General features: G+C 43.3%; 1 protein-coding gene across 1 annotated transcript in view; it reads left to right on the top strand.

Moving 5' to 3' along the window:
• The window catches only part of SPOCK1 (SPARC (osteonectin), cwcv and kazal like domains proteoglycan 1), a 579,344-nt gene that overhangs the window by 451,807 nt on the left and 103,233 nt on the right, over positions 1-24,304 (top strand). Inside the window, exon 6 of the mRNA XM_055554552.1 lies at positions 3,441-3,555. Coding sequence (XP_055410527.1) covers positions 3,441-3,555 — 115 coding nt within the window. The remainder of the gene's footprint in view (positions 1-3,440; positions 3,556-24,304) is intronic.

The following is a 24,304-nucleotide window of genomic DNA, read 5'->3' as shown; positions in this document are numbered from 1 at the left end:
AGACCCCCTTTCCAACTGTCATTCAGCAGCTATTTACTGCACACCTACTAGGTGCCAGGGCTGTATGTGTTTCATCATATCAAGTCAGGGATAAGACTGTGACTAAGACTTTCCCCTGTTATTATATACTTTAGGGTCTAGTGGAAAGTCACCTGTTGATAAATTATATGAGTGATTCCCAAATACTAGTGGCTTCTGACAGCAAGCATTAGTTCCTTGTTCGTGTTGTGTACGAGCTGTGGATTAGCTTCAGCTCTGTTCTGTGTCCTCTGCCGTCTGGGTCCCAGACTGAAGGAGCAGCCCTTATGAGGCACATGCTATTTCCATAATAGATGGAAATAGCAGGAGGTGAAACCAAGCAGTGGTTCTTTGAATGTTGCTCAAACCTGGCTTGTGTATCTGTGCTAAATTGCTTTGGTCGTGTCCAACTCTGCAACTCTGTGGACTGCAACCCTCCAGGTTTCTCTGTTCATGGGATTCTCCAGGCAAGAATACTGGAATGGGTTACCATGGCTTCTCCAGGGGATCTTCCCAACCAAGGGATTGAACCTGAGTCTCTTGTGTCTCTTACGTTGGCGGGGGTTCTTTATCACAAGTGCCAGCTGGAAAACCTCATTCCTTACTCACAGCCCACTGGCCAAAGACAGTCCTATGGCTAGGGGTGCTGTCACCATGGAGCTTTTATGGACAGTCGATGCTATCCCCATCAGCTTTCATGACACAAGGCACTGAGCAAAGTATAGGTTTGTCTTTGGGGAATGCCAGAGAATGTTCAGGAAGAGGATTGCCATCCATCATAGGCACAAGCAGCCGATTACAGTCACAGTACGATAAGGCTTTAGAGCGAGTCACTGTACTACTTCTAACTTTATAAATTTACATGTAAAAAATGTATTTGTTCCTCTAAATTAGCTTTAAGGATTCTGTTGAGAAATAGTATGAGAATCCCTAGCCTGAACCTGAGGCTTGTTATAGGGAGCCCGCCCAGGGGAGGAGGAGAAAGTAGAGCTGGCCATAGTGGTCTTCACCTCTGTGCTGTGTTGTGCTAAGTCGCTTCAGTCGTGTCCGACTCTTTGCACCCCTATGGATGGTAGCCCACTAGGCTTCTCCATCCATGAGATTCTCCAAGTAAGAATAGTGGAGTGGGTTGCCATGCCTTCCTCTGGGGCATCTTCCTGACCCAGGAATGGAACCTGTGTCTCCTATGGCTTCTGCATTGCAGGTGGATTCTTTATCGCTGAGCCACCGGGGAAGCCTGGTCTTCACCTCTAGCCCTGGGCATATGCACACAGGCTGTGCTAGTTACAAAGAAGCTTCTCACCCTGGGTACCCACCTGCTACTGCTGCTAAGTCACTTCAGTCGTGTCCAACTCTGTGCGACCCCATAGATGGCAGCCCACCAGGCTCCCCCGTCCCTGGGATTCTCCAGGCAAGAACACTGGAGTGGGTTGCCATTTCCTTCTCCAATGCATGGAAGTGAAAAGTGAAAGTGAAGTCGCTCAGTCGTATCCAACTCTTAGCGACCCCATGGACTGCAGCCTACGAGGCTCCTCCATCCATGGGATTTTCCAAGCAAGAGTACTGGAGTGGGGTGCCATTGCCTTCTCCGGGGTACCCACCTGCTAACTTCCAATGTTCCTCCTGGTGCCCCTTCTGTCCATTTGGACCACCTGTAGGCACGTCCCATACCTGGAGGCTCTTTAGTGCCGCATCCCTACACACACACATATATCCCTCCTTCCGTTATAGTCACATCTACCTGGCTGTATGAGGTCACTCATTTTTTGCTCCTTCCCTGTGCTTGTGTTTTGGATCCTCACTGTCAGTTGACATTAGTGGCCTGGGTCATGGCTTCCTTTCACATGGCCCCCAACATGCCTGCCACCACACCAGGCATGTACCAAACACCCAGCAATGTGCACAAAAGGAAGCCTTGCGTTGAGAGGAAGCCAGCCCCCTGCTGGCTTGTCCTTGTGCTTTCTCTGCAGGGTCTCAGGTGACTGTGCGGGTGTCAGTAGGGGTTACACGAGAGTGACTCCAGTATGTGCAGATTGAAACCCTCTCTCCTTCCTTTGGTGTGTGATCGGTGTGGGGACTGAACAGCCCATCCGCTCACAAGGAGCCAGGGTTCATCTGCACTCATGTATTGCTTTGCAAACACTGGTGGCCTTTTCAAAGGTATGCATTTGTGTTTTCCAAGGGCAAGGACCGTATCTCCTCTTTTCCTCCCTTTAAAAGATTGCCCGTGGCACCTGATAAGCGCTACACGCACAGTGGGTGCTCTGTCCCCTCTGCCTACCTCCCCTTCCTTTGAACTGGCAGCAGATACCAACGTGGTTCTGGGCCTGTGGGCCTTTGCAAAGACTGATTATATACTGCCTTCATCTAGAGAATTTTGCAGGTGAAAAAGGGAGGAAACCCTTAGACAATTGAGACCCAGGCCCCTAGCGCAGCTGCATAATTAACCACACACGGAGTGCAGTGCAGACTGTCTGTTCTCTCAGGCCCTTCAGGTGACAGATCCTGTGATGGGGACTGTGAAAGTGCTTGGCCCTGGAGTCAGTCAGACAGCGCTTGAAATCCAGGCTTGTGAATGTCATGATCTTTCACAGATTATTTAGCATCCGAGTCTCCTTTTCTTAAACCGTAATGTAGAGATAATAAAATGCTGTTACTTGTGATCTTCTACATCCGTAAATGATATCCTTCTATCCTCCTGTTCTGAATCAGTTGAGACTTAAGAATAAACAGCTGGCAGAGAGTGGCCAAAATACTCCCATTGCTACAGATGAAGGGATTGCCAAGAAAATGTATGTGTTTGGGGCTTCCAATTTTGAATCCTGGAATACGGTGGATGTTTCCTAGGCTAGACAGCCACAGGCATCCTCTGGGGAAAAGATTGTGTCAAACGTAGGTTTTGGATGTTTGAAGCAAAAGTGTCGCTCCTCAGTTGCTCCCAGGGGAAAGGGCTAGGCCTCACACACAGCATCCAGATTTACTAAGTAGACCATTACTCTTCCTCCCTGCTCCCTGAGCAGCTGAGGGGGTCTAGGCTTGCTACACAGGCAGAGCCTCCGTGGTGGGGGTAAGGGGACATGGTGGAGCAGCCTTCAGCCCTCCATGTTTGTGGACCGCAGATGTTAAATTTCATACTGATACTCGCATAGACAGTTATGGTTGAGTTTACCACTTATTAAAAGTAAGCCTCCCCATGCAGTGTTTTTAGACATTTATCTTATGCATTTGGGAAAACATAAAAAGCCATTTCTTAATTAACATTCTATAATTGAGACCTTTAACAGAGATGAACTTCCCTTTGCTTTGTCTCTGCTTCTGTGAGCCTAATCATGGTTGGAAGGGCACTGGCTGTTTCCCAAGGAGGCTGAGGAGGGGTCTACTTGGTACTGTTCTTACAGCTTTGTTCTGTCTGTCTTTTGCAGTGCAAGTTGGAGTTCCATGCTTGTTCTACTGGCAGAAGTCTCACCACCCTCTGTGATGGGCCATGTCCATGTCTCCCAGAGCCCGAGCCTCCAAAACACAAGGCAGAAAAGAACGGTGAGTGGGCATCACACTGAAGGGGCACTGGGTGGCCTGATGTGGCCAAGGAAGGTCTGCCCCAGATGCCAGGAACCCGGCCTTTAACAGAGATGATCTAGTTTGGGCTGGGGAGATGGGTGTGCTTGGCAAGAGTACTCCAGTTTCATTTAGGAGCTCCAAATTGAACTGCCTTCAACCTCCATTTGATAGAAAAAGAACTGGAAGTCTTTGAAAATAATTCTGTTAGACCAAGATATGCATTAGATTCTTTCTAGAGGTCAAATTGGCTATGGTGTAGGAAGGGCTGGGTTTCAGCGTTAAGACCAGGCCTGCCCTGGGTGCGCCTTGGTCTTCCTTGAACTCTAATCTCTAAATCGTTTGAACTTCTGAAAGCCAGATTTCAAAACATAGACTGCAGAGATGTCATGACAGTGAACAGTAGGCCCCCCACTACTGGCAAAAGCATTTCTCTATGAATATATTCTACCGGGCATGTGGCACAGAGCCAAGGAATGGATGGAAGGAGAATAACTTCCCAGGAGCTGTGGTTTCCTTTCCATGGCTGAGAGGGGCGGCAAAGGTCAGGCCTATCTGGATGTTTTCATGATGGAGAAAGTAATGTTTTCCCACTGGGCTCAGTCCCTTAAAAGCCTTCTGTAATGAAACCTAGATAGAAGCTTGCCTTCCGTGGAGCTGGGCTTTCTCAGCTGTAGCTGGCTGTACCATGAACAACGTTGGACATCTGTGTGTGAGTGAGCGCATGCCTGCACACACGTGTGTTCTAAAGCCTGACGCTATTTGTGATGGAGGAAGATGAATAGGATGTGAGTGTTTATCCACTTGCCTCTTCCTAAGCTGTCTTGTCTTTTTCAAGGCACAGAGATGAAGATGGTCAAGTGTAAATTTGTTCATGGTAACCAAGGGAATATTGTGTTACAAGTTTTTGGGGGAAGTTTAACCCAGGATGTGGAAGGACATTGTAAACCGTGAAACACGGGGGTCACAAATCATCTCCATAGATTACTCTTAGTTACCAAAAAGCTGATCTCATTGTGTTTTGACCTGATCATTTATAGAACTCCAGGAAGAAATGTTAACTAATCTATACAAGCCTCCTTGAACTTGGGTGCAAAAACCCAAAGCCCTGTGTGGTAAGCAGCAAAATCCACAAAATTAACTTCTGTTTGGAGATGTCTTAAGACCCTTCTTAGGAAGTCTCCATAACCTCTTATTTCAAATATATTCTTTATTGCTTTTATTTACTCTTCTGTTCTGAGATAAGGAAACCAATGTAGGGAAGTCATTTCTGTGATTTGCCTGTAGTTTTCTGTGAGAAGGCTTTGTAATTCTTTAAACAAAGTACAACCCTTGTTACTTCATGGTGGGCTTGTCATATCTGATTAAATGAGACTTGTTCTCAAGTGTGACTCGCCAGGTATGGCCTTGGGTGTGCCATTTATTTGTTCAGTCACTTACTAGTGAAAACTGGAACAAAGTCTAATCAAACCTATGCAAGTAACTGCATTGGCATTAAAAGTAGAATTCTGAGAGGCTGGCGAGAACAAGATTACCACTTGAAAGTATTTCATTTCCAAATGTTTGTAAAAGTAACCATTAGGTTAATAGTGAGAATAGGCCAGGAAGAAAACATAAGAATTTTATTAAATGATTATCAGAAAAGAGAACCATAAAAAATAATACCAGCAATATTCTAAAACCAATGATCAAAATTATATATCCTTCATTAGTTCCTGTAGTCTTGTATAGTTATTTTTGTTCCACTGACCCTTGGGTCAACAGTTTGCTTTTATGAAGTCGTCAGAGTCTGGGAACTGCCCTCTCTAGTATCATCTAGCTATTGTCTAAGAAATATCACCTTTGAAGCCTGTAGCAAGAAAGGCATCTGTTACTTATACTAACTGGGCACAGTTCTTACCATGAGGCTCTGAGATTGCCCTTCTTGGTCAGAGACCCAATTTATGCTGTGACTTAAAGCAAATATTTTATATAAGCATGCAGGAAAGTAGGAACTACCTACTGGTGATAAGACAGAACATCTGTAGTTAATTTAGTACATATCCAACAATATTTTAATGAAGGAGAGTATAATCCTCTATTAGGATAGGGTGCTTAACTATTTAATACAGATTTGATCTGTGTTTCCCTGGAGGACAAGGGCATATTACGGGCAGTGAGGGCACTGATAGAGCTCCAGGATCATTATGTGAAATGAAACATTTACATGAAGAATATTCTACCTGGAGCAGAATCAGCCAAGGGAAGGCTGACTTTTTCCTTTGAGTTGATGATTCTTTCCACGTAGCTCTCACAATAGTTTGTGGCAGGCAGTGAGCACTGAACTGAGGTTGTGGCAACTGGGATAAAGAAGAGGGAATGGGTGCTCAAGAGGGATCAGAGATGAAATGAAGGGCAGCTTTCATTTGGCCACTTGGCTGTCAAGGTGGAGGGGGGAGGGGCATGCCCATCTATCCACCTTCCTTAACCTGGTGGCCGCCCCTCTCTGTCCATGAGACACTTTTGGCTCTGAACGGTGTTGGGAGCACTCCTGTGTCTGTGCCTGTTACAGAAATGACGTTTCATCGTCTCACAAATACAGGTGTATCAAAAATGTGACATTATTGTTAATGATATTTTATTTTCAACCTCCTCTCTGTTTTGAACCTTGGTTTCTTCTGGTAATATAAAAATTAGTGTAGTCCTTTCCAGGTAAATTCTATTTATTTGGGATTGTATCTAAACTCTAGAAAGTAGGATTGGGATGGGGGCTTATGAGCGACCATATTGGTGTGAGGTGGTTCCTGGTGTGTCTCTTTCTTTGGCATCTACCTCTCTGGAGTTTTGCTATTTTTAATTAGTTGCCCAGCAATGCTCACCCTCAGTACAGCCAAGGAGAGAGGTTCTGAGACCTTCTCTGAGACCTCTGCTACACATGTTCATTCAGCTCACACTGAGTCCTCTTACTCATCCTCTCACCACCCCTCCTTGGCCCCTTTCAGGGCCACACAAAGCTTGAGGATGTCCTTCTATGACCTTATGATGTCAAGAAAGCCTGTGATGGGTTTGTCCTCTGAAGCCATCTCTCCTCGAATCTGCCTGGCAACCATTTCTCTTCCACGCAGAGGACATCTTTACAAGACTGGTTTCAGAATGAGCCTCATTAGTAGCGAGACACAGGTGCTCTTTGTGTGGAGCTCCAGCTGCCGAGGGTTTCAGGATCACCTCTTCCTGCCTAGGACCCAGAGGTGACTTTGGAGGCAGGAAAGCTCTGTGGTGGGAAGAACTTTCCTGGGGACGCAGCAGTGTCTGCCTGTGCTTCTCCTTCCCTATATATGACCTCTTGCAGCCCCAGTACTTGTGACCAGCACTGGGTGTGAACATCCAAGGTTTGCGAGGCCAGGATCTAACTTACTCTCTTTCTGATCTTGCTGTGCTTCTTCCAGCCTTTGGCTGTTTGAATTACAGCAAACCCAGTTCTTGCAAGTCAAAAGTGTCTTGTCTGATCAGATTTGGTTTCAAGAATATTTTTAGGAAATCAAAGACAAATTGTTGAGTTTTGTGTTCTCTCTTTGTTTTTTTCTGGCATCTTTTCTTTGATGTGGCCCCTGAGGGGATGGTAGAAGGTGGAGTCATCCTTTACTACCTCTAAATATTTCCTCTCACATCTCTCAGTTGCCTTATGACCTTGGACAAGTTACTTAATTGCTTTATCATCTCTATGATGCCAAACCAACCTCAGGACTATGGAGTAATGATTGTCCATAGGAAGGGAAAAATTAAAAAGAGGGATATGAGATTGAAATCCACACAAGCCTGGGTTTCTGTACCATCTCTAAGAGTTTCTCAGGAAAGATCCTTCCCCTATCTTTTCAGGTATTAATGCTGAAAGCTCAGCTTCTCTGTACATGGGTGCCAAATCGAATCTTGGAGACAGAGTTTTGGGTGAACTGGAAAATAATAGCTTTATTGCTTTGCCAGGCAAAGGGGGTCACAGCTGGCTAATACCCTCAAAATGGTGTGTCCCAACTTGCAGAAGATAGTGAGAAGTTTTATATTAATTGTTCAAAAAGGGCGTGATCAGCTCATGGACATTCTTCGATGGGTTAGTGGTAGGGTAAGTAGAAGTCAGTATCATCAGCCTTCAGGTCCAGCTGGTCTGGGGTCTACATGGTTGTGGGCAGCATACCATCATTAATTGTCAGCTTCTCCCACTTGGAGGGGGTTTCAGCATCTGCACAGCAGCTCGATGGATTTTGTCTATCCATTGATGAGGGAACAGGACCTTGCCCTAAGGTTGCTCTTGACTGTTTCTCCCTGGTCTTGCATCACTTCCTGTCTAATTAACTTTACTGCTTGAATCCGCCCATTGGAACTCAGGGAAGGTTACGGAGGCTGAATGAAGGCTGCTTCCTATAATCAAAGAAATAGGAGACACAGGAAGACCTGTGCCCAGGAGCCCCACAGGGCCCTACATGCTATCAGTATTTTCTGGCACCCAACAGCCAGGCCAGCTAGGAAGTTGCCTCTTACTAGCCCCCTTCCACATCTGCTCTTGTTGCCACCCTGACTCCATCCCTCCCCTCGTCACCGAGACAGCCCTTTCCCCTGGCCTGGGCTCCACAGCCTTGTTCTCTCTGGAGGAGGGGCTCTGAGCTCCCTCCTGGCTGAGATGAACATTTCATAGTTGTAGGTTTCCGGTCAGGAAAGATCTCCCCTAACTTCCTTCACACCATGTTGAGTGGACCCTGGTGTTCCTCGAAGGTGCCTCAGGTTTCCACACACGGACCGTGGAAAGCTGAGTGGATGGGGACTTCCGATCTCCCCTAGAATGACTCCATTTTTTCTGCTTTACCACCTTAGATCACATTTGCAGGAAGAGAGTTTTGGCACCGGCAAGCCATCGTTCAGTTTCTATTCACTCCATGAGGAAACTGGGGTTCTCCAGAGAAAAAGCATCTCTCCTCAGCTCAGATGGTGGGTAGGTGTGGGTGGGGTCAGAGTCTGGGCCTCTTCCCTCGTGGGCTGTGCCTTTGTCCTCCCCTACCCTCACTCCATGTGTACTCCCTTGGGTAACAGCCAGCCAAGTCCTCAGCCTGAAGACGGTTGAGGGTCTATAGCTGTGTTTGGCAGGAGTTAGTTATTTCTCCGGGGTCTGATGTCACTTGCCTGAATCTTGAAGTGTGAACCATCAAGCAAAGAATGTCACTGCGTTCCCACAAGCAGCCAGGTTTGGAAGACATTCTGTAGACTCTCTCCCACCCCACCCCCAACCTTTGGAGGAGGAAGTTGAGAAAATAGCACCGTCTCTAAAGCCAACTCCTTCTTGCTTCTGTTGTCACAGGTTAGCTATTTCTGTTTTTAATTTTTCTCTATGGTGCTTTCTAATTGGAGTATAATTGCTTAAAAATGTTGTGTTAGTTTTTGCTATACAACAGTGTGAATCAGCTATAAGTATATATTTGTCCCCTTCCTCTTGAACCTCCCTCCCACCCCCACCCCATCTCATCCCACCCTCTAGGTTGCCACGGACACTGAGCTGAGCTCCCTGTGCTGTACAGCAGCTTCCCATTAGCTGTCTATTTTTTGCACATGGTAGTGTGTACATGTTAGTGTTACTCTCTCAGTTCATCCCACCCTCTCTTTCCTCATCTGTGTCCACAAGTCCATTCTCGGTTTATGCATCACTGTTCCTGCCCTGCAAATAGGTTCATCAGTACCATTTTTCTAGATTGCAAAAGCTTTACAGACACGCTAAAGTTAAGAGAATTTGGTGTCACCAAACTAGGTTAGCTTTTGGAACGGGCATGTGGGTCCAGCCAGTTGGCCTCAGAAGTTCTGGAGAAGGCTGTGAGGCTGTCAGCGTTCCTGGCCTGACCTTGCTGGGGGGTTGGGGGCGGCGTGGGGCCATGTTTGCTTCCACAGATCCTTCCCACATGGCATGCTAAAGAGGAAATAACAACTTCCCTCCAGCTGAGCTATTTGAAACAGTAGAAAAATAGTCTACAATGATTTTCTCTTCTTAAATGGTGATTTCAACCCAAGGGCCGGATTCTGGGGAAAAAAAAAGTCCTGGGTTGACAGGCGGCTGTCTAATTCCATTACTTATCACAAGTCAAGTTGGGGAAATCTGTTTAAACGGGAACAGGAGGTGGTGCCAAAGAGACGGGATGAAGAGTTCTTCCTCGCTGTGATGTCTCAATGGAAAAATCCTAAAAGCATCCTGCTGCTGAGGCTCCCAGCAAAATGAAGATTTATCTTTGCATCCAGGGAAGAACATTTTTCTTTAATGCCTATTGTGTAACAGGGTGAAGGCCCCAGGCTTGCAAACTTGCAGTTTAAAAGCAGTTTCTGTTAACCTTTTCCATAGCCCTTCAAGTCCGCTCACTTATTATTCAGTACTCTATTATGGTCAGAAATTAAACATGTAAAGGTACATTTAATTTTCAGAGCCTTATTATTATAAATGCCATGACCTTTTTTAAAAAAAAAAAAACAAAAAACGAAAAGAAGCTTGAGAATGAAATTGGCAACTGCATCCAAGAAGAAAAACTCACTTGTCAGGACTCTGGAGGTAAATTCCGACTTTGGCTTTGAACTCAGATTCTTCTTCTGTGAGTTCGGCTCTGGGAAAGTATACCACAGGTTCTCCTGGCTATTCTGAAGCTTTCTTGGTCGCAACTGACTGGGGGAAGGCTGCAGGCGAAAAGATACAAGAGGGTAGACTGGGGCAGGGTGGCCGAAGTCATAGCCAGAGTCCAGAGAAGGAGATAGAGGCTTGTGCTAGAAATTACTGTCTTTGATAGTTCACTCAGACAGCTCTCTCCTGCCATTATTTTTTATTTATAAATTAATACCCATTCTTATATAAAATCCAAATATTATGGCAAAAGTGGCCCATATTCCCAGTTCTATTAGCTTTCTCTTCATAGGCTTCGAATTATTTTTTTTTGGAAACATAAAGATGTTTGTTTTGTAAACATCTAATATACTTTTAAGACTGTTTGTTGTTTGTTGTTGTTGTTATTAAGTCACTGCGTCATGTCCAACTCTTTTGCAATCCCTTGGATTGTAGCCCACCAGGCTCCTCTGACTGTGGGATTTCCCAGGCAAGAATACTGGAGTGGGCTGCCAGTTCCTTCTACAGGGGATCTTGCAGACCCAGGGATCAAACCCAGGTCTCCTGCATTGGCAGGCGAGTCTTTTACCACTGAGCCACGAGGGAAGCCCCTTTAAAATAGTACTCATCCAAAAACCAGGATCATATTCTACACAGTGTTTTGTGCCTTGCCTTTTTTTGTGTGTATCATAGATATGTTTTCATGGAAGGTCACATCTCTCTGTCTCTCTCCCCCTGCCCAAGGCCCTCCCCACCACTCGTCTCTCTCCAGCCAGTCTGCCAACTCTGCTCCCTTGAACTCCAGACTTAACTATGTGACGACTGCTCTGCATTTCTGTTTGGATGCTCCTAAGCATGCCGGACTTAACATGTCCAAAATGAAACTCCCGATCTCCCCTATATCTGTCCCTTCCTCCTATATTGTATTTGCCACCTTAATTACTGTCATCTCCATAGTTCAATCTGCTGAAGTAAAACCAAAAACCAAAACTTCTTTCTCCCACATGCCACATATAATCATCATTTGAGTCCACTTTCAAATAGATTTTCGAATATAAGTACCTCTTACCACCTCCATGGTTACTGCCCTAGTGGTCCCAAACATCCTCATGTTTTATTTCAGTAGCTTCCGAGTGGATTTCCTGGCCCCTACATTCCCTTTTGAACTAGGAGTGAAGCATTCTGTAAAATGGAAGTCATATTGTATAATTTCCTGTTCAGGACACGCCACTGACTTCCCACCTTGTTAAGAGGAAAAGAGAAAATACTTCGGTGACCTGCAAGGCCCAGCATGATCGAGTCCCTGATCAGGTCCCAGTGGGTCCCTCAGATGTGCCATTTCACTCCTGCCTCAGCCTGGACATTCTTCCCAGACATCTACACACCTCCCTTCACCAGCCACCCTTCAGTCTCTGCACAAACACTGCCTTCTCAGCACTTCCATCTCTCTTTCCTCCTTTATTTTTCTTCTTCTTTTTTGAATATTTATTTTGATGCATTTGTTTCTTATTTGGCTGCACTGGGTCAGTCGTGGCATGTAGGATCTTCAGTCTTCATTGTGGCCTGCAGGATCTTTAGTTGCAGTATTCAAACTCTTAGTTGAGGCATGTGGGATCTAGTTCCCTGACCAGGGATTGAACCTGGGCCCCCTGAATTGGGAGTATGGAGTCTTAGCCACTGGATGACCAGGGAAGTCCCCCCTCCTTTATTTTTCTACAAAACAATTATCACCATCCAATATATTAGATAATATGTTTATTCTGTTTATTGTCTGATTTGCCCAACTAGAATGGAATTTACATGAGGGCTTTTCCTCTAGATTCTCAACAATTATTTGTCAAATGTTGACTTCATCTCAGTCTTCTGATACAGTGAAAGTGCTAGTCGCTCAGTCATGTCTGACTCTTTGCGATTCCATGGACTGTGGCCTGCCAGGCTCTGTCCATGGAATTCTCCAGGCAAGAATACTGGAGTATGTTGCCATTCCATTCCTCTGAAAGTGTTGTCTATTATATAGATGTATAGATTATACATAGATTATAATGTATGAAATGGCAAAAAAAAGAGAGAGATTTACTGTGGTAAGAAATCATCTGTAGAAGGTGCTTAATATGTATATTAAACCCTTGGTGTGTATGTTTAATTTTTCCAGCTACCAAACAAAGCCCTCTTCGTTGCTGGAGAGAAAATTTGGAGCTTTTTGGTACCTTGCCTAGGGCCACCCAGCTAATAAATGAAAGAACTGGGACTTGAAGTCTTTTCTAGTACATGTGCTCCCCTCATGTTATACTGTGGTCTTAACATAAATTGAATGTCCGTTGAAAGGGCAGACTTCCTATGGAAAAAGAAAAAAAAAGTACATTCACGCATTTTAAACTGAATTTCCCCATGCTTTCAGTGCTCAGTAAACGCAGTCCATCACTGATACCACAGCCCTCTCTGATGAGATTTCTCCAAGGTGAGAGAATCAATGTCCTCGCTCATTTTCTCTTCTTTCTTTCTGCAAGCACACTTCGCTCTCTGAAGTTTATCAAAACCCTGGCGTGGGCTCATTGCTCACCACAGCACTAAGCTTTCTGATAGCCACAAGTTTCTGACCTAGCTTCTTAAAGATAAAAATTCGTTTGTAATCTGTCCTCAAGTCGACTGTTCTTCCATTGCCCTGCCATCTATTGCTGTGAGAAGAAAAGACAGCATTACAATACAACAGTAAATTGAAATTATAATCGAAAGAGAGCAAGTGGCTGCCCTGCTACCAAGCCAGCTGCTTCACAAAATCTCGGTAGTCCTTGTCCTTGCTAGAGCCGAGGGTTGTAGTGGCACCTGGGCCTTGCAGAGAGGAGTGAGCAAAGGAAGGGCAGTACCTTCCTAACAGGTATCGTGAGAACTCAATGAGCTCAATTTCAACCATAGATATGGAATTAAAAAAATATAGCTTTGGACTTCCCTGGTGGTCCAGTGGTTTGGAATCCAACTGCCAGTGCAGCAGACATAGGTTCGATTCCTGGTCTGGGAAGATCCCATATTCCACGGAGCAGCTGAGCCCATGTGCCACAACTACCGAAGCCTGTGCACCCTAGAGCCTATGATCTGCAACAAGAGAAGCCCCCACAGTGAGATGCCTGCACACTGCAACTGGAACGTGGCCCCCACTCACTGCAACTAGAGAAAGCTTGCAGGCAGCAATGAAGACCCAATGCAGCCAAAAATAAATACATAAATAAATAGAATTAAAAATACAGCTGTTATCATCATCATTTAGATACTGGTTCTCTGTTTAAAAGCTCAAATAGCACTTAGACATAAAGGAGGCAGGATGTCACTTTGATTATTTAACTTGAGGAACATATAAGGATGCCAGATAAAGCTCAGAATAAGAGTTGTTTGAATATATGGTAATAGATACTCAGATCGCTTAGGAGAGTAGCCACAACAAGAACAACAAGCCAGCTCTCCTCAGTCTGTGGAGACCATGAGAGATGAGAGATGTGTGAGATGTGTTCCAATCACAGTGATGTCATGAGGGTGAAACCTTGTGTTTCTCTCCTCGTCCCAGGGTCCCTCTCCCCAACTTGAAAAGAAGCAACTTTATAGTGAGAGATGATAGATCTCCTTACACACTAGAGTTTCTGCCTGTGCTTCTCATCATTGAAGACCTAGAGGGAGCTAATGAAGGAAATAGTTTCAGCATGCCTTAGGGGCAGTTCTGGGAGGTGGAGACACCGGGACATTGGGGCCGAGGTGATGATGAGGTTGATCATGGTTCCATAGGATATAAACATTGCTGTTTTCAGAGTTCCCAGTGATGCATGCACTCGCGGGTCATGTAGTACATGTCCTTGATATTTGACTTCACCACGAAGAAGTCTCTGTGTAAGGAACCAGTGCAGCTGACCTGTTCTATTCCATGTCTGCCTGAGAATCTCAAGAAGGCAATTGCATGGGCCTGTTTCCCCCAGCCCCCAACTTCATCCTACGGAGTATCCATTTATTTTGGCATCCTTGGCCTGACTATGCTTTGTCCAAGCTTGAATCTCCTGAATGGCTCTTTCTAGCATGTCATGTGTTGGGGGTGGGGTGAGGGTAACACCCCAGTGAGTCCTCTGTGTTCTGCCCTAGTGAGGGATGCTAAGCTTAGCTCCAGCTTCTAAAATCACTCAGGCAAAGGGGCACTCATGCTGTGCAACCGCATTTAGAAGGTGAATGTCAAAGACCAAAAGATTAGTGCTGACAGGTAGTTTGATTAGAATTGTGATCATGTACCAATGCACAGGGCCAAGTAATATTCCAAAGAGAATGACTTTCAAAACATTATGTGAAGCCAAGTTTAAAAAGAAAGCCCCTTTTATGGGGACTTCTAATTGTGTGGAACTACTACTCTGAGAGGTTGTTGCTGAGGCTGAAGAGGTCTGGACCCCTGACTACATCCCTCTAAATCTTAGCACTTAGGTGACTCTCCCAAGCCAGGCCAGTCCCAGGGGGTGTTCAGAGCTTCACACAGTAGCATGGAGAGAGGGGGGTCATGTCCCCTTATTCCTATGGCCTGATCTGCACTTGGACCCCAGTCTTGGGCTCAGTTCCTTCAGGCCCTCCCCAGGCTCCAGGACCTGGCACCTGCATGTCTCCCAGAACCCCTCCCTGACTTCTCCCCAGGAGTTGAGAGGTAGCTGCTGGGGGAAGGCAGCTGTGCTAGCCACTCTACCACCAATGCCTCATAAGCATGGTTGCTGTAGAGTCTTGTCACTTGCCAGGCTCCTGCATGTGATTCTGCACCTGCCAGCCTGTCCTCGCCACCTGGATCTTCTGCCCCAGCCTTCCCTGCAGCTCCCTGCTGTGAGCACCATGCCCAGCAATGCATGGGCCAGTGTGCAGCATATATCGGGCTGCCTTCAATCACTGTAGAACCAGTTCATGGAGGAAAGGTATAGGCTCCTAAGGTTTTCAGAGTATGTTGATATCCTTGAGCTTGCAGCTGTTGCAGCCCTTAAAAATGTTGAGGATTGTAGGTGAATTAGGTCCCTAAGTTGGAGATATGGGCGCAGTGATTCTGAGACACCCATCTCTGGCCTTCCTTGCATTAGTCATTCTGGGGCATGAGCTCAGGCTGGAATGTGACACCATGTGTGTTTCTGGTTTCTCTGGATTGGTTCAGATGGCATCACCCAGCCTGAGTTCACCCAGTTCTCCTCTCTGCTTATATCCTGCCGTCTCAATTTAGCTTCCTGAGGTCTCAAATTGTCTCAGGAAGAGAATGATTTTTGCCCTGATGACAGAAGTACAGTATTTTCTGGAATAGAACATTACATTAGGTTCAGGAATGGGCTCTCATGAGGACACAGAGAACACTTCTAGGCAAAGGAGACAGTAGAGTTTGTTCTCATTTGGATTGAGAGCTGCTGGTACAAAATGTGTGCATACTTCCATTGTGAGACAGCTGGATTAAATACTGATCATCTCTGCACCCAATAGGAAACTGGCCTATTCGGGAAAAATGTAGTGCACTAGAATAACACTCATCTGAGACTTCATGAACCTTGCTTCTGAAGTCTTCTAAGCCCTGATGAAAATTAAAATTTTAAAGCTTAAGGCAATACTCTGACAGCTCTTTTTTTTTTCCCTTAAAACTGAGGGCAGTGCTTGAGTTTGTAGGTAGTGAGCAGTATGTCTTCATTCACCCAGAGTCTGTCCATCTGTCCATCCATCCAGCATTAATTAAATGCTGATTTTGTCCCCAGGTTCTTTGCTGCAACTCCCCTAAGCAGGATGACAAGAAATCAACACCCAACATATCAATAACTTGTTATTTGAGTGCCTATATAGAGGGCTCACTTCTGTCCCAAGGTATCAATTGTCTCCAGCTGGGCTGTTTTCCATTTCTTTATGAAGTTGGGTTTATGTGTCTGGGACTCCAAAGGCTCTTCTATTCTTTTCTGAGTGCTTAGTTAGAATTTTGACCTGTGTTATAGTCCCAGTGGTCAGAAAAGCTAGACTTTACCTCATGTGGTTGAGACAAGGAAACTAACCTAACTTAAGTATCATCTATCCACTAGATCATCATCACCTTGAAAGCAAGAGTTTTATCTATTTTATTTGTCTTTATATCCCTAGCATAGGGTCTATTGCATGAGTGGACATGACTAAGTATAAATATGAATGTATAGCATATCTTTTACCTAGTTATAATTACAGCAGTATTTAAATACATAAATATCCAGGTTCAGTTTGGTGCCTTCCTCCTTCCTTCTGTTATGAGTTGTTATTCTTTTTATGTATAGTAGAGACACACCTCTTTCTCCATTTACTCTCAGATTTCTGACTGGGTCTAAAGTGTCTGAATTGTTTTCCCCGGTCTTTTTCTTTGATGACCGTCCTGAAGGCTTGGCTCTTTCGGGGTCCTGTGTCCATGGTTTGTTGCCTCCTTGTCCACGAGCAGCAGTTAAAGGAGAGATCACAGTCAAGGTCACTAGTGTACCTATTGCGCGTTGAAGGGTTCTCTCCATCTTACCTCCTATGGGTCTCTAACTGTGTGTATCTTCCAGTTTTGATGCAAATACATCTATAACTCCTCTTATTCACCTTCCAGATACATATTATGGGGCTTGCCAAGAGGCCAGCATTATATTCTAGCAGACACATTGGCTGGGGAATCAGACCTAATTGTGCGATTGAAATTCAGCCCCCAAACTCCTTAGTTGTGTGGCTTTGGGCAAGATGTTTCTCTAAGTGTCAGGTTCCACATCTGAAAAAAAGCAAAAAGAGAATACACATCTGTCTCGAAAGATTATTATAAGAATGAAATGAACTTGATAAGATAATTATGAAAGCTGCTGGTTCTGAAGGATGCTTGATGACTATATATCTCCCTTCTTTCTTTTGGTGGCACACACGAGTAACCTGGCCTGCTCTTTGTGTGGTTTGCTGGTACACTGCCTTCTGAAAGGCCTCTGCATCCTAAAGTCAGTCTTGACAACACTAGCAGGCACTGTTGGTTGCTGGCCTCATCCCCGTTCAGTTCCGCTTTTCTTTGAGGAAGAATGTGCACGACGACACCTTTCCTTCCAGCTGTTTCTCTTCCAGCTGGGGGTGTGGCCCAGTGAGTCAGTCCTGATCAGTGAGATGCAAGTCAAGCTTTCTGGAGATTTCTGAGAAAGCTATGGCTTTCATGAAAATCACAGGTTGGAGCGGAGCTGTAGCAACCATTTTGTAACTGTTAGGGTTCCCACTAAGGATGACTGGGCAGGGGCGTTGAAAGAAACTTCATCCCCCTGAGTAAAAGTCATGACTGCCTCTCTCCTAACTGATGTTACAAGGTAAACCCCAGAGGGTTTATGTCACTGTTCATCAAGCTTTCTATTATTTGCAGCTAAACACATTTTCCTAGTCAACACAGAGCGCCTTCCCTTTCAAGATCATTTGCTTAGAGATGGATCATGCTGCTGTGTGAAGTCAGGCGCTCCCAAGAAGTCAGGTCCAGTGGTATCTTGGTATCTAGGGAAGGGGAGGTCTTAGTTGATCTCGGGAGCATCACTCAGTGTGTCAGGAGAGCATAGAGTTCCCAGAACCAGACACAGGAGCTTGAATTGGTCTGGTGTGGGAGCATCTGACCTGTGAGTATGGGTGTATGGGTGTTCTGAATCTCTTACATAGATTTATGAGGAGGGAGCAGAAAGGATATTTCATGATACCAATGAGCAAGGAGTATTGGTCTAGAACACAGTGTACATGAGGGTGAGCAGAAGAAACTGTCAAACTGGAAAAGATAGGTGTGTGGTAAAAGGCAGTAGACACATGTACATTTTTAAGAAGCATTTTTAAAAAAAAACTATAGAAGTTTCACATGTTTGTTACAGAACATTAGAAGAATTATAAAAAATCCAGGTAGAAAGTTTAAAATTACCTGTAGTCTCCCAATCTGAATATAATCACATACTACTTTTAAATCATTATTATTAGCTTAATGCTACTTAATAATATTCTTTTAAAACTTGATTTTTAGTTGCTGGCTGGTATCTAATTTTATAAATTCTCTGTAATTGCTAATCCTCTATTGAGCACTTAGATTTTCTCTGATTTTTCATTATTATAAATACTGCTTTTATGAACATCATTAGGTATTAATTTTGTGCATATATTAATTATTTTCATAAGATACAGCCCTGGCAGTAGAATTTCTGGGTAAAATGATATGCATACTGTAAGTCTTTTGTCACATACCAGCAGAATTTCTTCCAGAAAGCATATACCATAAACAGTGTATGAAAATGCCTATTTAGAAGACACTTATCAACTTTGGATACTGTAATTTTTAAAGAATTTTCCTATTTTGTGAGTTTTTTAAAAGGTACTTTTATTAGTTAGGACTTGGCTTAGCAGTGCATAATCAACACTCCAGTGCTCAAATAACAGTGGTTTAAGCAAAAAAGCATTATTTTTCATATAAAGTAAGTCAAGTGGTAGGAAGTCCAGGGCTGGTATGGAACATCTTAGGTATCAAGTACCTTTTCATTTTATTGCTCTGATGACCTTGGGACAACTTCATGGTCCAGCTAGAGCTCTTTATGGTCCAGCTCTGATCTTGCTAGAGCTCCAGCCATTGCCATCGATAGTCCAGCCAACAGGAAAAAGGAAGGAGCAAAGGAGGGCACAGGACTTTCCTTCAAGCAGACCCCTGTGAATTTGGATATAATTCACCTTACATCTCAGTGGCTGACTTGGTCTGAATTTAGTTTGAATGAAGTGTCATGGTCTACATAGATGCTAGGAAATATGGAGTTTTAAGATGGAAAACTACACATCAGAGTTCTTATTACTAAAGAAAAGCAGAAAAATGGATCCTGGGAGACCATTATCTGGCTCTGTCCAAGTCTGATTTTTTTTTACTTCTTTGACTACACTGTAGGTTTAGCATTTTTTTCATATATATATATGAACAGAGTACCAGAGCTTCTGTGTACTTCATGAAGTACTGACTCATTAGAAAAGACCCTGATGCCAGGAAGCATTGAAGGCAGGAGGAGAAGGGGACGACAGAGGATGAGATAGTTGGATGGCATCACCAACTCAATGGACATGAGTATGAGCAAGCTCTGGGAGTTGGTGATGGACAGGGAAGCCTGGCGTACTGCAGTCTAGTGGGGTCGCAAAGAGTCAGACACAACTCTTTGAGCGACTTAACTGATATATTTTTCATATATATATATATATATATGTGTGTGTGTGTGTGTATATATATATATGAAAATATTTGTAATTCTTTTTATGAATTGTCTCATATATGCTATTCTTTCCCTTTCACAGTACTTCTTCCAATAAATTATAAAGCAGTTCTTTTACATATAAAGGGTATAAATCACATTTTAAAAAATTTGTTGCTTGCCTTTAATGGTGTTTTCTCATAGACTAAGATTTTGATGTCTTTATCTAGATAGGTCCATCATTTTTCTTTTTTGCTGTTGGAGTGTCTGCCTTTGATGTACATTTAGAAATCTCCCAACTCGGGCCAGATAAAAATTTTGCCTGTGTTTCCATTTTGTTCTTTTATGGGTTGAATTTTTCATATCTGATCCATTAGGCCAGTGGCATTCAAACAAGGAAAATAGTTTTTATTGTGATCCAGTACTTAAAGCTTCCATCAAGCAATATCCACTCGTATTCTGTATAAAATGTGCCATTTTCTGTTCTCTGCCATTATACTTCATATTTTAGAAATTTATATTCAGCACCCATACATGCATTGTGACCAGTAGTTGGGAAAAATACTATTTTAATCAATCTAATACTTATTCTGAGGTATACTGTGAGAAATGGAACCATAGGGGTATTTTTTTTTTCCTTTTTTAAATAGCCAGTTTTCTTAATGATTTTTACTCTTAATTCATCTTTTCATCTAACAAGAACCTATCCTCTTTTTTGCATTTTTTATGGTTGTTCTTGCCTGTTCTCCCAGATGACATTAAAAATCATTTTGAAAACTTGGAGAAGATGAGATTTAGATTGGATTTACAAAGTAATTTGAGACGAGTGATAACTTTACACTTAAGTTGCTCCATCTGGAAATGTGGCACAGCTCTTCCCAGTTTCTCAGGAAGTGTCTACAGTTTCCTCTCAGATGGGCTCATGCATCCCTCATTACACCTATGGCTAGAGAGCTGATGATTGTCATTGCTTTTTGTGAATGAGATTTGTTTTTTTATTTCTGTTAAAATGATTCTTTCAAACAGGAAATCTTGATTCTCACAGCTTTTTATTTTATCATTTTGAATCTTCTAGAGAAGACTATGTCATCTACAGATAATGGGCATTTTGTCTTCCTCTCCAGTGTAAATTTTAAGAAATTGCTGCCATTTGGGGATTTCTCACTATTGCTAAACACTGTGTCATGCATATGTTTTCATATAGTCATCCCGAAAGCCCAGTGATGGGAGGTACTGTTATCTCCATTTAAAGCTGAGAAAATAGACCTTATTAATTTCAAATGCTCAAGGTCACACATCTAGCAAATGGTAGAGCCAGGATTTGAACCCAGATGAGCCTGACTTCTAGGCCTGAGCTTTTAAGTACTTCACTCTATGGCCTGTATGTATGTTACACTTCTCTTTTGGGACTCAGTGGGCTTCCCAGGTGGTGCTAGTTGTAAAGAACCTGCCTGCCAACGCAGGAGAAGCAAGAGACCTGGATTTGATCCCAGGGTCAGGAAGATCCCCTGGAGAAGGGCATGGCGACCCACTCCAGTATTCTTGCCTGGGAAATCCCATGGACAGAAGAGCTTTGTGGGCTACAGTCCATAGGGTTGCAGAGAGTCGGACACAACTGAAGTGACTTAGCACACACGTAGCATGACCTGGATAAACATTCCAGAATGGAGTACATAAGATATTTGTTTACTAAGATGTCCATGGTATGGCATTTTTAAGTTCTACTGAGGCACCAGTGTGAACCAGGGCTTGTGAAGGCCTGGACTCTGTGGCTGGTCTCCTCAGGCATCTATGGCAGACGGCCCTCTCTGTTTCCTTGGCTTCATCAATCCTTGGTCATTTTTCATGTTTATAGCACCACGTACCGCTTCTTTTCAGCAATTGGTATCCAACAAAATTCCATTTCTGCAAATCATTAATTCAGTGTTAATGTTTTTTACCTAAAATTTTTATTTTTTTTGACGTGGACCATTTTTTAAAGTTTTTATTGAATTTGTTACAATAGTGCTTCTGTTTTATATTTTGGTTTTTTGGCCTCAAGGCATGTGGGGTCTTAGCTCCTTGATCAGGGATCAAACCCACACCCCCTGCATTGAAAGGCGGTCTTAACCACTGGACTGCCAGGGAAGTCCCCACATAAACTTCCAATTTTAGGAAACTTTTAGATGTACAGAAATATTGCAGAAATGGTACAGAGAGTTCCCAGACGCCCCACAGCCATTTTTCCCTTACATCTTACATTGAATTTGTCAAAATTACTGAACCAATATTGATACATTATTTTCAATTAAAATCTGCATTTTATTCAAATTTCCTTAGTTTTAACTGAATTTCCAGTTTCTGTTCCAGGAATCCACCCCGGACACTATATTGCATTTAGTTGTTATATCTGCTAAGGCTCCTCTTGGCTGTGACAGTTTCTTATTTTCTTCTTGTTTTTGATGACCTTGACAGTTTTGAGATGTACAGGTCACTTATTTTCTAGAATGTCCCTCCGTTGGGATTTGTTAGATGCTTTTCTAATGATTAGCCTGGGGAGATGGGTTTTTAGGAGAAGGACCACAGAGATAAGTCCATGTTCATCTCATCCTATCAAAAGTACATACTATCAACTTGACTTATCACTGTGAATGTGAACCTTGATCTGGCTGTGGTGGTGTTTGCCAGGTTTCTCCACAGTAATGTTACTCTTTTTTCCTCTTTTCATAATGTGGTCTTTGAGTGGAGGTCACCATGCACAATCTACACTTAAGAAGTGGGGAATTAATGCTCTATTTCCTTGAGGACAGTGTCTACATAAATTATTTAGAATTCTTCTGCACCAACAGATTTGTTTCTTCTTCCTGATTTAATTATTTATTTAATGTATTCATTCATTTGATCAATCAAATGTGAGTTTATGGGTTCACAGACATTTATTTCATGCATTGGATAAGGAAATGGCAACCCACTCCAGTGTTCTTGCCTGGAGAATCCCAGGGACGGCGGAGCCTCGTGGGCTGCCATCTATGGGGTCGCACAGAGTCGGACACGACTGAAGCAACTTAGCGGCAGCAGCAGACATTTATTTTATACCTGAGGTTATCATCGAATACTAACTATCAGGACGTTGTTCCAGCTTTGGACTCTGGGAGCTCTTTTTGGAGGCTCCTGTGTCCCTTTGATATACTCCCACTGTGGTTTACTTTATTTGCTTTCTTTTGAGTACTTCTTTACTTTCTGGCACTACACAGTGCTCTAGACTCAACTTGTAGATTCCTTATCCCAGCCATAAAATCAACTGTTTCTCCAGGCAACCCTGCTTAGTTTTATTAGAGAACAGCATTGGCTTCCCTGGTGGCTCGGACAGTAGAGAATCTGCCTACAGTGCAGGAGACCTGGGTTTGATCCCTGGGTCAGGCAGATCACCTGGAGAAGGAAACAGCCAGCTACCCACGCCAGTATTCTTGCCTGGAGAATTCCACGGACAGAGGAGTGAGTTTATGAGTTTAGCCTTGGTATGATGAGATGAACATGGACTTATCTCTGTGGTCCTCTTCTTCCTTCCTGGCGGTTATGATCCATGGGATCGCAAAGAGTCAGACATGACAGAGCGACACACACACACACACACACACACACACACGAAACCAAGATCTGGATATCTGAGCATTACTATGGCAATGTCGCTTCTCTGCCCTCTCAGCTGACAGAATAAGGAAGTCTGTGTATACATACACATTTGTAAATCCTTCTGTGTGTATTCATCTGCATCTCTATTAAGCTAAATATGAGTTCATACTGATGTCTCTAGCTCTAATCCATCACCACACAGATCATTATAGCTTTCTCCCTTGCTTGTCTATAATCTCCCACTCCAGCAGTGAGAAACTCCCAGCATTCACCATCCATTTACTTAATTCTGCAATTATGGCATGTGTATACAGATAATGGTATCAAATTACTGATCCCTACCTCCCGGATAATGACTTTATCAGCAAGAGCACAGTGTTTATGTATAGTCCTTTGGCTTTTAGTCTTAAAGGCTCTGCTCGTTGCCAAAGCTACTCAGGTCAGCACCTCTGTAGTACACTTAGATTGTTTTGTCACATTCTACTTTTCATCCGGGGAGCTCCTAACCTCCTAAATGATTATTTTAATTTACATACATTAAGGTTCAGTCTTTGTGCTATAATGTTCTTTTGACAAATTCACACAGTCATATAACCACTCTTTTGTTGTAGTATCATAAAGAATAGTTTAAAACTTGCTTCGCTTCTCTGTTTCAACCACTGCTACTCTCCCACCTAGAATCCCTGGGAACCACTCATCCATTTATGAGCTCTACAGTTTTGCCTTTTCTCAAATGTCCTATAAGTGGAACTGGACAGTAGATAGCTTTTTGTACTTTTTTCACTTAGCAATTCATTTAAGATTCATCCATGTTTTTGATATTTCATTTATTTTTTAACATTGAATAGCATTCCATTGTATGGATGTTTCATAATTTGTTCATACATTTACCTATTAAAGGACATCTTGATTGCTTCCAGTTGGTGCAATTATGAATGAAACTGATAAAAATGTTTGACTGCAGGTTTTTTTTTTTTTTTTTTTTTTTGCGTGTGTGTGTTGCCACAAGTTTTCACATCAGTTGGGTAAATACCCAGGAATGCTAATGCTAGATTATGTGGTAAGATGTTTAGTTTTTAAAAAATTGCCAAACTGTCTTCCAAAGTGGAGCAGCTATACCATTTTATTCCTACAGCCATAGTGAGAGTTTCTATTGATTCACATCCTTGCCAGCAATTGGTATTTATGATTTTTCCCCCCGACATTCTAATAGGTGTGTTGGTGGTATGCCATTGTTGTTTTAATATGCATTTCCCTAATGACAATTCATGTTGAGAATCTTTTCATACGATTATTTTCCATCTTATTTGATGAGTTGTCTATTCTG

Source organism: Bubalus kerabau, chromosome 1 (assembly GCF_029407905.1).
Source record: "Bubalus kerabau isolate K-KA32 ecotype Philippines breed swamp buffalo chromosome 1, PCC_UOA_SB_1v2, whole genome shotgun sequence".
Lineage (NCBI taxonomy): Eukaryota > Metazoa > Chordata > Mammalia > Artiodactyla > Bovidae > Bubalus > Bubalus kerabau.
Note: the sequence above shows the minus strand (reverse complement) of the source record. Positions and strands in the feature narration are given on the sequence as shown.